We start from the raw sequence: 16,684 nt of genomic DNA, 5'->3' as shown, positions 1-16,684 counted from the left end.
GTACGTGCCCCTTGCGTGATTTGGTGTGCTCTCGTGAAGCCACGCGTGCCCCTGCAGGCTCTGCAGGTGGTGAACCGCGTTCTCGGCGCGCTGGGCAGCACAGGGACGTGCCTCGGCACCGCGCTGATGGCATTTAGGGTTTGTAAAGCCTTGGTGTGTGTACATGCACCGCTTGTGGCCGCTTCGACACCTTCCAGGTGCGATGACTTCAGTTTAACAAAATCTCGTCCCTGTGGAACTTTTCATAGCTTACTGCACTGTTGGTTCATTGACAGAAAATTGTGCACATCGTTGCCAACAAACGAGAACTTTTCTGCAGTGTTTGTTACATTATTTTATCTTACCTTCTTAGGCTTTAAAAGTGTATGTAGATAGGCTAAATAATCCATTTCCCTAACGGCGCTGGCTGTACCTTATTACTGCTCTGAACACTCGGCTGACGGCGGCTGTTGCTATGTGAGCGTTTGTAAGGACTGAGCATGCGATGCTGCTTTATAGCAGCTGGGACCGTCGCTCTGTGACGCGTGTGGCGGCGCGGTCACTGCCCCCGGGCGGGGCGGGGCGGGGCGGGGCGGGGCGGGCCGCGCGGGGGCAGGAGGGCGCGGTTTCCGGGCAGCCGCCAGATGGCGCCCGCAGCCGGGGCGGGCGGGGCGCGCGGGGCGGGCCCGTCGCGCTGCCGGTCGCGGCGCGGGGGGGCCGCGTGCCCGGGCCGAGGCGCTCCCCGCCCGTGCGCGCGGAGGACGCGCTGCGGGTGCCGCGCGCTGAGCGGCGGTCGGTGGCAGTGAACAGCAATGAACGGCTGTTCCCCGCGACCGGAAGTGCTGCCGGTACCGCTGAAAGGTGCTTGTGCGCGTGACCTCCTGCCCGCGGGAGATAAGAGCGCTGGGACAATTGTGATAATAAAGAACAGCAGCACGAGGAGCGGGAGTCGCGGCGCCGTAACGGGAGGGTGGAGCGGGGCTGGGCTGGCGCGGTGCTGGGCTGGCGCGGTGCTGGGCTGGCGCGGTGCTGGGCTGGCGCGGTGCTGCGCTGGCGCGGTGCTGCGCTGGAGCGGTGCTGCGCTGGAGCGGTGCTGCGCTGGAGGTGCTTACGGGGCTGTGGTCATGGGGACAGCAAACCGTTGTACTTAAGCAGCACATTGAAGGACAGACGAAATACTGTGGAAAAACACTGTAGATGCTAGTTGGGATTTTTAAACATCCACCTCCGGTTTCAAAATTCTCTACCCAGGTTTCACTGTACATTGTAATTCGAATTTCTTCACTTCTGGAAAGGAAACTGGGGTCCGAAGAACGTTGTTTATTGCAATTGCAATAAACTCTTTAACAACAAACTGTTTAAAAACAGTTCTAGGGCTTTTAAATTGGATGAATAGTTTAAAACAACTTTACTTGCTAGTAAAATCAAAGTGGCTGTTACCTTTACAGTTTATACTTGTTTCATAGTGGAGATTAGTTCTGTGTATCTCTAAGAGAAGGCTGGTAGCTTTGGGATAGCAAATGGTGATTAATTAGTGGCTACTTAAGGATAATTTGAGGCTAGATCATCTCCCTGAAGTCATAAATTCTAGATGAAAGGGAAGGCTTGCCTCCAATTAAAGCATCCATGCAGATCAAAACACATCTAATTGAAGCAATGTTCCAAACCCAGTTACACTGTTTACTGCCTACTGTTAGGTCACTTATTATTCAGATGAGTTTGTTACCCACGATTTTTAAAAGCATCTTGCTCACATCTATTATTAATGGATGTTAAGGAACTTTGCCTCTTACTTTGTGAGTTCATCTGTTGTTTTCTTCAATTGCCTTCTGTTTTGAACTATAAATAAATAGTTGTGATTTGAGTATCTCCAGAAAGTGGTATTTGAAAAGCCTGAGCTTTCAATACATGGTATTTTATGTATATGCCCTTCTTAAAAGGAGCAGTCTTGTCAGAGCTCTGTAAACTCCAGTTTATGCCTTTCCTTGGCGCTGCGGGAGAGCAGTGTCTGGAACATCCTTTCCACGGTATGGGTGCAGAGGCATTGAAGTTTATTGTGACAGACCGAACGGGCTGAACCCAGAACTGACTTAAAACTAACGTAATGGCAAAGTGATCCTGCAATACAAACAGGCGGAGATCTCCTAGGGTGTCTTTGCTCGTCAGTGGCATATCCAAAGCTTTTATAGGCAATAGAAACCCAGCAAATTACCACCGTAAGCTGGTAAATTGAGGTGTAAATATTATATTTAAATGTCAAATACCAGCGGTAGGATTCCGCGCCCTGCTTCCACAGTTTCAGCCAGCAGAGCCATGCTTACCCGCGCGACACCCAGCGCAGCGGCCGCGTGCTGTGCCAGCTGTGCCAGCTGTGCCAGCTGTGCCAGCTGTGCCAGCTGTGCCAGCTGTGCCAGCTGTGCCAGCTGTGCCTGTACTGGAGCAGGTTTGCTGTGAGCTCCCGCCTCACCCCCGGGGCCGCGCTCACTCCGCCCCTGCCCTCCCATGACCTCACCTGTGTGTGACTGTCCGTTCTCCGTGTGTCCTGGGGCACCCGTGTCTTCTGTCCCCGCCCTTCGCGCAGCCCGCACAGCCCGCCCTGCCTGTTCTCCCCCAGCGGTGGGGCAGCATGGAGGCGAAGGAGACCCCCCATGCTGCAGGTGGTGCTGTAACCCTTGGCTGGGAGTTGGCTGGCTGGAGTATAGAAGTGCTGTGCTTGCGCTGCAGCCTTTTACTAAGGTGGGTAGTCATTTAGGTCCATTCTTTCTACCTATCTGTTGATTTACACTCGGTCTTTGAGACACTTATGACGCTGTCAGAAGTCCTTGAAACTAGTGAAGAAGTTCAAAAGTTACTGTGTGGGACAGGTGGGTGAGAAAGACCTGATTTCCTTGGGAAAGCAGCCTTGAAAGGACAGGTGCCAAAGAATGGCCATCGTTTAGTTGTCTGGGGGGAGGAGAGGTCCCTTGCACTGGTGCTTTGTCAGATTAGATTCTTGGCTTCCTCAGGGTGATTCTCCTTCCCTTTGTTGCCTCAGTCAGCGATACCCAGTTCGGGAGAAGGTGTTGCTGGATGTGGCAGAGAGGGCAGCATCAAAAGCGGAGGTGTGTGAGTCAGGCCACAGAGCCGGGTCACCCTCGCCCTCTCCTTTCTGTTGTGTGTGTTCTGGGAGGCCCTTGTTCTCCGTTTGTTCTTCAGTTGTCGATTTAATGAATATAATGTATTTTATATTTAGACTTTTTTTGCTAAATAGTGAGAGTTTCAGATACTTCATTATACACTTTATTAGACCTGATGGATCATTGGGAAGTTCAAACCCGTTAAAAGCCATTTGAGCAGGTGCATACCATTGCAATTATTACAAGTAATGTATTTTTGCAAAGGGATTGTAAATTATGTAGGAAACATAATCAGCTGTGCGGATAAGGGTGAGAAGCCCCACGTGTCACATCGCGGGGCGGTTCACTGCCGGGGCGCGCTGGGCCGCCCGCGGGGAGCGCTGCACCCTGCGCCCCAGCGCTGGTGCTGTTCGGCCGGACAGGAGCAGGGCCTTGCTCTGGTCACTCTGACAGCTTCAGTGGCACTGGTAAGATTAGTGTTTTATTTTCACATCTGCTCAGAAGACAGTTTAAAAACCCCGAAGTTTAAAATGCAATAGAATGTAAACAAAAGGGCTTCTGCTCATTTACATGTTAGCCAGCTTTGCTAACTGATTGCTGTTTGAACCTAATCTACCACCTCCTGCTGCATTAGCTACAACAAACATTACATTTACATACTGATTTCTTATTTTGTTTTAATGTAAATAATCCGTAATTACAGTAAATTTGGACTTCTGTTGACATGAGCTTGTATAAATCTGTAAGTTTAAAATGGAAATGTTAATTACCTCGTGTCATATCTATTTATATAAAATGCAGAGATTTTGGGAGAAATCTCCGTGTGACTGAGAAGGATGTTGCCTACTGGGAAATACTGCATGTGTCTCATAAGGACTTGTGAACCGAAATGAAAAGGAGCCTTTGCTGATCATTGATGAAGGATATGCCTTTTGTTTCAAAGCATAACATATTATTAAAATTTCAAAGAAAAATGCTGTTAAAAAGCAAATTATTACCTCAGAAATTAAAGCATTAAGGCAGTCACTTAATAATAGATACAACCAATCTATTTTATGTACTGTTACAGAACAATACAAAAGCAGTAAAACTGGAAGCTTAAAATATATCATGATAAATATCAATACTAATACCATATTGCTCCAACATTGCACAGACTCATTAAGCAGCTGCTGTCCACTGAGATCAGTATTACTTGCAGTAACACGTACTTTGGCTAAATATTGTTTCTGTGGTTTATAAATCGTGCTGTGTTGGAATTTGGATGGAGTGGCTGGTGAATAAACTCCTTCCAGACTCTTGGTTGAGTTTCGATATTTTGAGTTTAGTGAAAAAAAATGAATCTTGCAACTTGTGCTGTTGCCGATAACTGCAGTGTAGGCAAACCTGTTTTCCTTTGTCTGTTCTTGGACTTGTGTTTAGGTGCAGGCACAGTTCGCAGTGGGGAGAAATGATGCCGATAAGGCTGGCCTACTTTAGTCCTGTTTCTAGATTTGCTTGTGCTGCTAATTAATTCTCAGATTAATTAAAATCTGTTAGCGCTGATGGGAAAAAAAAAAAAAGGGAAAAGAAAATCTGCCTTGACGTTAATGGAACCTGGGGTTTGGCCCTGATTTTTATTTTGTTTTAATGCAGATGTTTCATCTAGAAGACGGTAATAACTGATAACATTTGCAGGAAAATGAAACAGCTGCAAACACTGAAGTCACGATTTCAGAAGTGTGCATTGTGTTTGGCAGTCAGTCTTCTCAGTGCAGTCATGAGCACCCAAAGAGAAATGAAAGCAAGCCGCAGCCCAGCGCCCGCGAGCAGGCTTCCCAAAATACACCTGGTGTGCGCGTTTGCTCACAGCGCCACTGGCTGGCAGTGCCGTTCCAGGCACGGCCCATCGGGGGCTGCGGGGGCTGCGGGGCTGGGTTCCTCCGGCACGGCCCATCGGGGGCTGCGGGGCTGGGTTCCTCCGGCACGGCCCATCGCGGGCTGCGGGGCTGGGTTCCTCCGGCACGGCCCATCGGGGGCTGCGGGGCTGGGTTCCTCCGGCACGGCCCATCGGGGGCTGCGGGGCTGGGTTCCTCCGGCACGGCCCATCGGGAGCTGCGGGGCTGGGTTCCTCCGGCACGGCCCATCGGGAGCTGCGGGGCTGGGTTCCTCCGGCACGGCCCATCGGGGGCTGCGGGGCAAGGGCGGCCGGGGGACTGACAGGGCCGGTTGTCCCGCCCCGAGGTGCCGCCACGGGCCCGCGGTGCCGCCGTTCCCCTCGCCGGTGGCGCGGGAACGCGTGGCCCGGGTGTCACAGCCCCCAGCCCTCCGGAGCTCCGGGGGCTGCAGGCGGACCCCTGGGCTGCTGTGTGAGCACAACGAAGAGTCCTCATTATGTTATTTTTCTGAAGAAAGGGTAGATCATTAACCATGCGCTTTAATTGCTGGCACTTTCAAACTCCATTTTTTCCTCAACATTTTCAAGTTGTGTGTTGGTTTTTGTTTTGTTTTATGTTTGGTTTTTTTAGCCAGCTTGATTTTCAACCTCTTATTTGACTATTTGGCTATGAACATGTACTGAGAACTTGTTTGTTAACAGCATTCAGTTCATGTTGTTCAGAAATGCAAAAAGCAGAGTTGTCAGAATTGTTAGTTACTTCAAAAACTGAGGCTTTCAAATTGAAGGCACTTCATTTAAATGAACCGTGTTTGAAGAGTGCTTTTCCCGTTTCCAAGTATGCTCTGCTGTCACATCCGGATGAAGCAGACGCGCAAAGCCTTTCCTACGGTCGGGTGCTTTGGCCAGCGTGCCGTGTTTTGGCCGGGACGGCGCTGTGTGTGCCGCGCGTACCCTGACGGGCGGCGGGTTTCACCCAACCAGCCTGTGTCGTTCTGTTCACGGAACTACAAATGGAGCCGCGAGGCACGCTGTCAGCTGGCATGTGGCTTTTCAGAGGGTCAAAACAGCCATAGCAGCCCTGGGTGGTTCTGTGCGGAGTCAAGGCCATTCACATATGCTGCAATTAAATATGCTGTTCACCGCCAGTATTTCCTGAAAACAAATACAAAATCCGAATTTGAAAAAGCACTGCGGGATATTTTAGTTGCTACTGAACATTTGCCAAAAGAAAGTGTGATTATGGCGATGCTAAACTTATTAACAATCACATTAGAATTTCCTTTGAAAACAGGCATACAGCTTCTCAGACTACTCTTTTCTTACCTATTTGAAGGACTATTAGGTATTTTAGGAATTTTTAGGTCTTTTCTTGCAAGATGTTGTGACACGTGCAGCCAGCGTTATGTTCACTGTAGTGGATTTACCTGAGTTACATTTGTGGTCTCTCGCACACTTGATCCAGCCTGGCGTTGACAGTGAGTTACATTTATCTTCGCTATTGCGAAACCGTAAAGTACCAGAAATAGCACGTGTGATTTTGTTTTGTAGTATGTGATTATTACATTTAAGATGTCACAGAATCCAAATTAAGTTGCTAAGTGAGGATATTTTTGTAAGGTAGTATTGCTTGAGATGTTAAAGCAAATTGTGCATCTCTTGCTAAAGCACCCGGTGAGTGTTGGTGGGTTCCGTATCATCTGAGCAGCAGAACTGCCCATCAGCCATTCCAGGAGGAGTTAACACTAACAAACTAAGAGTCTTCCTATCTTCTTGTATCTTAAGATACAGCTGTTCTCATCTGCATACAGAGCTTGTCCTTCACTGCATGTCCAAGTGTTGTAGAACAGAGAAGATGTGACGGTCTGTTATTCTTTTAAGAGCGTGTGATGAGGAAAAAAAGAATCAAATAAGCCTAATTTAATTCCACGTGCTACTGAACATCACGTCTGCATAAACACTGCTTGGAAGCCCCAGCTATGTTACAGCGCTTGCTGCGGGTTTGCAGCCGTGTGGGATGGTGCACAGCCGTGACTGCGGTCTCTAGCAAAGTCCTGCCTCCTCCTTGGAAAAGCACATAGCTGCGTAATTAGGTACCCAATTAAGCAAACAGGACGCCTTTTTAACATCCAGATGTTTCGTTACCAAGAAATTAACAAAACCCCTCTGTTTATGACAACATGAACATATAGTTGGCCTGTTTAATCTTTAAGGATTTTTTTTTAATCCATGTGATTAATGGTGTTTTAATGTACACTCAAACCAATTTGAGCAGAACTAACTTTTCTAAATGCTCAGTACCCACGTGAGGAGTTGTGCCGTGGTTCGTGTTCCAGTTGTAGTTGGCGGGGTTTGAGTGCTTTGGGTGAAGCCGCGCGGAAGAACCGCGTGGGGTTTATGTGCAGGTGACCCCGGAGGAGCGCGAACGCCTTTGCCGCCCACTGCTCGCCACCAGCTTTCAGCGCACGCTCGAGCTTCATATGACGTCTGGTCGTCAATATGCTTACGAGCCTGGTATTAATGGCATTGCGAGTGCTAAATATACCCGATGTTTGTGAAGATAATGTGACTCTCTCCATTTTGAGAATACTTAACATTCGAAGAGCTTTAAAGGCTGTGGTTGCCTTATTAAGGAAGGAGCTGGGGAATGGCCTTTGGTCATTCTCAGCGTGCTTCCCTGCGTTCAGGAGCGAGAAGACAGATGATAATGTGCCTGGACTTGTCCGTATAGAGTTTAGGGTACCCTGGGGTTTTGCATCTGACTGTAAAACAAGCTATAACATGCTTATCCCTGAGCTCCTTGTTTTTCTTTCAACCATTTCAGGGCTCTGCAGGAGTCATTAAATCAAAACTTCATGCTGATTGTCACCCATCGAGAAGTGCAGCGGGAGTACAACCTCAACTTCTCGGGCAGCAGTACCATTCAGGAGGTGAGTGCGGCTTCGCAGCCGAACAATGAACGCAGCTCGGGACAGCTCACGCCAGCTTGGTAAAAGAGGCTGTACGTGCTCTCAATGGATATTCCTTTATTTTATTAGTCTTTTTTGGTTTAATCAACTGGATCAGCAAGACTGCTGTGATTTGATTAATGACCTTGGCCTAAAAAAGCTTTTCTATTAAATTATGCGGGGAAAAAATGTTCTTTTTTGCATTGTAGTAGCAAAATATACATGCAGTGTTCATTGCGCTATGCTAGAGTGCTGAGGAGAGGCAATTGTTCACATTACACTTTGCCCCCATGCCCCTTGAAGCTCCCTGCGTCTGTTCTCTGCCCCAGCTCCACCTCCGGCTGGAGGCGGCTGTGCCACCGCTGGTCGTGTCCCAGTGCTGTGATTGCATCTGCCTCGGCAGCCACACGCGTCCGTGTCCCAGCGCTGTGATTGCATCTGCCTCAGCAGCCACACGCATCCGTGTCCCAGCGCTGTGATTCCGTCTGCCTCGGCAGCCACGCGCGTCCGTGTCCCAGTGCTGTGATTGCATCTGCCTCGGCAGCCACACGCGTCCGTGTCCCAGCGCTGTGATTCCGTCTGCCTCAGCAGCCACACGCGTCCGTGTCCCAGTGCTGTGATTGCATCTGCCTCGGCACCCACTCGCGTCCGTGTCCCAGTGCTGTGATTGCATCTGCCTCGGCACCCACTCCCGTCCGTGTCCCAGTGCTGTGATTGCATCTGCCTCGGCACCCACTCGCGTCCGTGTCCCAGTGCTGTGATTCCGCCTGCCTCGGCACCCACGCGCGTCCGTGCCCGGTGGGCGCCCCTGCTGTTGGGTGGAATGGCCGGCAGGGGGCAGAACTAGGCCCTGCAGGAGCAAATAAGCCTGACTCTGGGCCCTCAGAATTTAGACCAGGCAGTCCCTGCACATTTTTAAAACCCCTTACTGAACTCAAGGGTTGTTGTTTAGTGCTCCATGGTTTTTCTGATGCCAGATGGTTTGGGTGTTATTTTCTGGGTAACCCACTGACTTCGGGAAACATGACAAACAATCCAGAAATGTGAATCTTCAGAATTCACATTACAAAATATTAAGATGAAATGTTTGCTTTTCAAATTAAATGTATGTTTGCTATTGGTCTGACGCTTCTCTCAGTCTTTTAGGGTTGAACAGATTTTATTGAAGCTTTTCGTGTCACATGCTGACATTGTAGACAGAATTATTTTAAGTTCCGTAATATTAGCTGTAGCAGCAATACAACAATGGATAATGATAGTGAATTGTTTTCATTGGGAATCCTGTCATTCCTAAGAGAAATTCTGGTCTTTCCCCTGCATGAAAGCCTGTTTTCTGCTTTACCTTTTGAAACCTGTTATAGTAAGTTCTGAGATTTTTCTTAAATACAAGCAAACATACACAGTTGCATCAGCTTGTTTTTGAGGGGCCAAGCTTGCACGATTTACAATTAAAAACAATTAAAAATAATTTGAGTATTTATGGAAAGAAAAGATCAGAATATTTGGTTTTAGTTTTAAGATGATGAGATTCTAAAAGAAAACACGTACGTGACGTATTGTCTGTCCGTTTTCTGTCTGTGCTGTCAGTTCCTGGCGGGTCTCCCCTGGCTGCGGGGAGCCAGGGCGCTGTGCCAGCGCTGGGGACCCTGTGCACTGGGGTTTCTTGTTGTCCGTAATGACAGGTTACAGTCAACGTGGTAACGTACAGAGTCGACCTCATTTAAAAGTCAGTTATGATTTTCCCCGTTAAACAACCAAAACCCAAAAACCCCCCACCCTACCACCTGTAATCAGCGCGAGCATCAGACCTTTCTTTGCCCTTCTGCCTGTACGTGAGTACGACACCCCATGCGGCGTTCAAAATCATGAAGACAATTTCAGTCGCTAAAATGGAAGGAGAGCTCTGGGCCTTCTGGCGCAGCCGGTGCTGAGCAGGTGAGCCGGTGCTGAGCAGGTGAGCCAGCGTGAGTCCGGCGGACGTCGCTGGGGATTCGGCCCAGGTAAAGGGCTTGTCGAGCGTTTGTCCGATTGCAGAAAACACGCAGGGTTTTGTACATTAACTCCCTAACGGCTTTTTACCGTTTCCTCCTTTTAGCACGGAGCGAGCACTGTAGCAAACGGCTGGGTCCGGTTGCTGTGCGGCCCGGAGGAGCCGGTGGCACCGTTCCTCGCCCCTGTCGCTCTGCTCTCCAGGGACCGTTGGACTGTTTCCTTCGCTCTCGTGTTCACACTTTAACAAATTAAGGGTTTGCTTTCCCTCTGGTGTGCGTTACAGCCGTGGCAAAGCTCCGCGCGAGGTGCGGTTGCCAACCACAAGAGGGCAGGAAGGACTATTCAATTATTCCCTGAAAATGCCGTTCAGCGTTTTCAAATTAGCTTCTGGTATATTAACAAAAAGGAGTATAATGGCCAAGTTATTGTTTGATTTACAGATAATTGGCATATTGCAGGGAGGAGACTTAATTTCACCCTTTTAAATTAAACAGGGAGATTTAAAAAGACATAAAATATTCATTAATGTTCAGTGATTATAAAGCAGTGGCATATATTTATTCTACCTTTATTACTGTTTCGATGGGGAAAATACTGCAAATATTTCAGAAATCGACTTGGCCATACTGACAAGTTGAAATGTTTAAGCAGTGTTAATGCAATCTACTCACACGCTCTGTCCTATGCAGAAAGATTCAAAATGACTGCATCAATTATTCACAGAAGTGTTTAAAATTCTCTAAGTGTTTTAGTGCTTGCCACAGTTGGCTGCAACTGTCTGTCCAGGGCTGCCGCTTGGGTTTGCTGCTCTTACTGGTGCCGCCGGCTTTCAGGAATAGGTGTTTTTCCAAGTGTTTCCAAAACTCCCCCAAGCGCGCACCGAAACCTCAGCCCCAGCACCCCTTAAAAATCGTCCTGGATATTCAGCGCATTGAATGCAAACCCAGCGGGCTGTGCTTTCCTGACGTACTGTTGCTTCGTTCAGTCGTCTCTTTTGTTGTTCAGGATGCGTGTTTAGTAGCAATTGATGTTTGTAGGGATTGTATTCAGATAAATCTGTGTTTAATGGGAAGCGGTCCGGCAGGGGATTCTCGCAGAGCAGCCGAGGCCGCGGTGCTGGTGTCTGATTGCACCGTTCCTTGCGTATTAATTCAGTGGTTGAATGTTGGATGGTACTTGAAAATGTTATGGCTTTTTTCCTTTTTCTTTTTCCTTTAAACATGCTTAATCTACATATTCAATGATTTTTGTATTAATATTTAATTTCTCAGTTTAAAAAAGAAAAGTTACATTCAGTAATATTGATGTGGGATTATGAGCTTATAGGGAATTTCAGCAAGGAAATAAAAACCAACCAAACTTGTCGGAAATTCTGGATACGTGATTGTTGTTGTTTGTTGTGGGAGTCGGGCAGGGCAGTCAGTTGTTAACTCGGAAAGTTAATGAGAACATCTTGGTCTGAATTGCAAATTAATCCGTGTTGCAGGTTTCTGACATCTGTTTGTCTTGTAAAACTGCAATATCAAATTCATTCTGGGCAGATACTGTTCTGAGAAAAATCACAATTACCTCTTTTCCACGATCTTCATTTTAACGTGGAAATGAGTGGGTTTTGTGCCAGTTTGGAGGCTGTAAGTTAATTTATTTCCAATGAATTATATGGTCAAACAAAGACAATTGTAACAAATGGAACTAATACTTACAAGACTAAAGAGTTTTGTGTCTGAATACCTGCTCTTCATTCTGTAAGATAATTTGTAGGTGCTGTCTGTAATTGGAGTGAGAGGATTTTTAAGTTTTTATTTGAGAGGCTGTGCTAAATTATTATAAGGTATTGGCACATTCAATGTGATTTGTTTTCTCTTGGTTCTTATGAGCTTGTTCTCATTTGGAAATGAACATTTCTACTCCTCACTTCTGCAAGTTGCAGTTACATTATTTGATGGAGACGAAGGACAGACCTTTTCAGGGGGGATATTGAATGTTTCATGCAAAGCAAGTTTGCCTTCTCATCCCGGAGCAGACAGACTAAATCGTGACAAACTTGTTGAATTGGGGTTCATCGCGATAGCACGTTTCGCACTTGTTGTTCTGGTCAGTGACACGGGAAGGGAGGAAGGTTCCCGAACGGGGTAACTGTTACACACCCGGAACCTGCTGGCGGCTCCCGTGGGCAGGATCGGTCCCGGCGCACAGCGGCGGCGGCGCCAGCTCAGCCGGCAGGTAGCGCAGCCTGTGCAGGCGGCTGGGCAGCGCGGGGCCGCTGGAGATTCCGCTGGAGAATAGCGGGGGGAGCGTGTGCCGGCACCGTAACTGCTGGTGAAACACGAGGTCTGTGCAAACAGCGCGCAGGGGACGGTCCCTCCGCGCCGGCTGCCTGCGCGGCGGCCGCTGCTGCCCGTTCCCTCGGCCGCTGCTGCCCGTTCCCTCGGCCGCTGCCCGCCCGGCCGCGCGGCGCTGGCCCCGGCCGCAGCTGCTGCTGCTCTTTGTCCCCGCAGCCGTGCGGGCTCGGGGGATGCGGCGCAGCGCGTGCGGCGCTGGGGCGGCCGGGGCCGACAGCGCTGTCCGTCCTGCGCCGACGGACCGCGGACACGTGAGGTCCTTTGTGCTCCGTTTCTTAGAACTTCTTCTGATAGCCGAACGAGTGTGAAACAGGATACAAACCCATCATTTATAAACACTCAAGCAGAAACCTTGTTTAAACGGGCTAAGCAAACGCAATATATAAATGTAGGTGAGCAGATGAATTACCTTCACCATGCAGAAAAATAATCCAGCTGAAGCCCTTGTACTTCTTTCAGATCTGATTTGTGGTATCTGTACAAAATACTTTCAAGCCAATTGTAGTAGAGTGAGATCATTCCCGGTACAGGTCAGACATTGGCACAGGGACACGGCATGTATATATAAATGATGTTATTTTTAATGTGACTCAGTAATTAAAATAGAACACATTTGTCAGATATCAGAATATAGACATGTCCAAGTATAGTGCATACATTAACAGTTTGAGAAACAGTTCTGTTATATTTTGGGGTTTTCTACTTGCTTTAAAATTGTTGAAAAGTATTCTCAGGCTAATAAAAGTCAGTGACTAACACTTCTTGGGGTTTAGTGGGAGGTGCACAGACATTCTGCACAATTGTCCAATTCTTCTCTTAATATCAGAGAAGCCAGTAAAATACATTGTTGTTACACCGATTGTAGTCAGGAGACATATGTTCTTTTTGTGAAATTCGGACATTTTGTTTGCTTTTTAAAGCGATCTGTCAGGTAAAAGTTACACTCAATTTACAGGGAGTCGTAACAACGGTATCCCCAGTTTAACAGCCGTGGCTGTGGCAGCCTCGGTGTTGCACCGCGGTGCATGAGAACCAGCTAGCAAGCCAGGCTTTTCCTTTGAAACGAGGAGAGAAAATCTGTTTTCATAAAGATAAATCGACTTCATGCTTTTTCTTCCTTTCTTTTAAAGGAAACCAGCCCATTGCTAAACTAAAATGTGTTTGCTGAAAGCAAGCCGTGATAAACTTGTAGTAAATGGTCATTGTTAGGAATTGCATTAAAAGGAAGTTCCTTGGGAAACCGAGAAAATACCTTTGGCGTACCTGTTCCGAGTGCTGGCGTTGTGGGGCACTTAGACATGTTTCAAAGCTATCGTAAAAGTATATAACTATTCTTCTTCTCTTTATGCAACAGAAACAGCAAGAGGAGATAAAGCAAGGGCACCCTTTTACCTCTCTATTAATTATGAAACTGAATATATTCCTAACAGAACATGTTTCATAACCTGTAATTTGGTTTTGGTGGGTTTGGACGTGCATATCATTAAAGAAACGATCTTCCGTTATCAAAAACTCGTCAACATGGACATTTTTATATGCAAGAAAAGGCAGAGAGTAAATAATTGCACTGGTGACCAATACTGTAATAATCCTGTTTTACAATATGCACTTGACAGGTTGTAATAGTGCTAATTGAAGAGACTAATTCACACTTGCTTCATTCTATTCAAAGGCAAAATCAGCAGCTTGTTTTGCTTTTGACCAGATGGTCCTGATGAACACCTACTGTGCACTTTAAGTGCTTTACTAGAATTACAAAGGCTGGGGGCTGCGTCCCCTCAAAATGATTTGAGGGAGAAAAAACCTCGCTGCTCAATGGATTTGGTGCAACTAAATTAATTCTAGTGGGCCCATTACACACTGAGCCCCCTTTTCAAAGCCTGAGCCTCCTCGTTTGTTCTGTAGCAATGAGAAAGTGAAAGGCAGATTACTGCAAACAGCAATAAAAAAAGTGCTGTGAAAAGGAGAAAAGAGGCCTTGAAGCCTTTTCATATCATTTGGGTTTTTCAAGTGCGTTATTTTTGGGGAGGGTGGGTGTATGAAAAGCCAATTGGAGGTTTTTTGTTTTAAAGTGCGCTATTTAAGTACTATGAATATAAAAGCAAGAGCAACAGTTGACTGAGTTTACTGTGGTAAAGCTTTGTGTCCAGGGACGAATCAAATGCAGTATAGCCAGTGCTTTGTATTTTCATATGAATGCAGGGTTAGTTTCACAAGACTGTGTCTGTTTGGGATAATTATAATTTAATATTTGCCTTTCATGAAGTTGCCACTGGGATATCTGAGGTTCGCTGGGAGCGGGGATTTCTCTGGGCTGGATTCAGGAGCGCACAGACTCGAACTGGGAAGGAAGGCGTTTGCTTTCCAGGGCAGGCCCGGCATGTCCGCCGGCCTCCAGCGCAGATTATGATAACTAATTAGAAGTCACACATCTGTTAGCTGTCCGTGTGTCAGCACTTGCACATTTGTGTGTGTGTTTCCATCGCCCCTCGTCCTTTCTCTCGTTCTGTCTGTTAGTTACACTGCGTCCGTAAGCGTGGTTGGATTGGAGAGAAACTCTCAAAGGATAAGGATCAATTTATTTGAATTTGAAAGTAATGAGGAGTCATTGTTAAAATTTTGGTTATGAGTTCGGCTCCGTAAATGCTCAGTCATGTGAGTTGTCTTTATTTTAGAAGTAATCATGTTGAATTGAACGGCTTTGCCCATGTAATTTAAGGATGCTAAGGATTTCGGGGATCAAGTCCTAATATAAACCCCTGCATTTTTTAAAAACTGCAATTAAAACCAGCGCGTGCTCTTCTGGTTTTGAATATTCGCTGTGGTTTCCTCTCAGGGCGGGACGTCTCGGGGCAGGGCTGCTCTGGCTGCCGTGGAGGCGGCAGCGCGGAGCGCCGGGCGGCTCCGGGTGCGCCACGCCGCTCCGGGTGCGCCACACCGCTTCGGGTGCGCCGCTCCGCTCCGAGTGCTCTGCGCTGTAGGGCTCCGGGTGCGCGGTGCCGCTCCGGGTGCGCTGCGCTGTACGGCTCCGGGTGCGCGGTGCCGCTCCGGGTGCGCCGCTCCGCCCCGGGTGCGCTGCGCTGTACGGCTCCGGGTGCGCGGTGCCGCTCCGCCCCGCGGTCCCGGCCGGCAGCGAGCGCTGCTGCCCGCGCAGCCGTGCTGGCGCCTTCGGAAAGGAAGAACTCAGCTTCGCATTCTTGCCATTAAAAAGTCAATTTACATCCTGTAAGTGGAAGTGTACTGGTGCACGGTGCAACCTTTCTGTCCTGGGTTAGCTATAATAGGATCACTTATTGCATGATACACACTGGTATTAAAAAACATCGTTGAATCGTTGATTTGTTTTCAGACAATGAAATTTGTATTTGTGCAAATTATAGTAGGCTCAGTGTTCTCTCATGTTTTCTCATCAAACAACCCAATTATACTTATAAATAGTGAGGTGCTAATGAACTGTTGTTCTGGAAAAGTTGTGGTGGTTGTTTCCCTGATAGGAAAGGAAACACTTCACAATTTGAGCGTTTGCTCGGGGAGAGAATGTTTGAAAATATGGTACTTGTGTAAATCGTGTTGGCAGTATCACTTTAAATACACAACAGAAGCTCATCTAAAACCCCATCGGTTCATATGGAGCATAACTAGATTCTTGACATTGCAAATTGCTCACTTAATTGGGAACCGATGGTTTTCTTTTATTCACTGAATTACAGAAGCTTTTTCGGTAAGAGTTTATGTTTTGGTTTAAAGTTTGTTAGTGCATTTATTTACTGCAAAGAGGAAACCGTTTGGAGAGCATGAGGATATTTAATGTAGCAATTGTGGAGATAGACTGAACTGGTGAGCAGCATTGGTGTGGCCATGCAGTGTAGCCGTGTGGTGCAGCAGCGCGGTGCAGTGTGATGCAGCAGCGTGGTGCAGCAGCGCGGTGCAGCAGCACTGTGCAGTGCGGTGCAGCAGCACGGCGCAGCATGGTGCAGCAGCACTGTGCGTCGTGGTGCAGCAGTGCGGTGCGGTGTGGTGCAGCAGCTCGGTGCGGTGTGGTGCAGCAGCTCGGTGCGGTGTGGTGCAGCAGCGCGGTGCGGTGTGGTGCAGCAGCGCGGTGCGTTGTGGTGCAGCAGCGCGGTGCGGCGTGGTGCAGCAGCACTGTGCGGCGTGGTGCAGCAGCACTGTGCGGCGTGGTGCAGCAGCACTGTGCGGCGTGGTGCAGCAGCGCGGTGCGGCGTGGTGCAGCAGCGCGGTGCGGTGTGGTGCAGCAGTGTGGTGCAGTGCTGGGCTACCATGCGCGGAACCGCTGGCCAGGAAATGCTCGGGTGCAGTTTCAGACCTGAGTGAGCGGCGTTTGTCTCTGTCTGGTCCACAAAGCCATTCTTGACCCGTTTGGAATTGTATTCTTATGTCTGTGTGAAACATGAACTTGGAAAGTTCGGGTGT

General features: G+C 48.1%; 1 protein-coding gene across 1 annotated transcript in view; it reads left to right on the top strand.

Annotated features, from left to right (window-relative positions):
• The window catches only part of FAF1 (Fas associated factor 1), a 150,930-nt gene that overhangs the window by 36,836 nt on the left and 97,410 nt on the right, over positions 1 to 16,684 (top strand). The window contains exon 7 of the mRNA XM_080348363.1: positions 7,796 to 7,901. Within this exon, the coding sequence (XP_080204489.1) occupies positions 7,796 to 7,901 (106 nt within the window). The remainder of the gene's footprint in view (positions 1 to 7,795; positions 7,902 to 16,684) is intronic.

This window comes from Nesoenas mayeri (assembly GCF_963082525.1).
Source record: "Nesoenas mayeri genome assembly, chromosome: 8".
NCBI classification, from domain to species: Eukaryota; Metazoa; Chordata; class Aves; order Columbiformes; family Columbidae; genus Nesoenas; species Nesoenas mayeri.
Note: the sequence above shows the minus strand (reverse complement) of the source record. Positions and strands in the feature narration are given on the sequence as shown.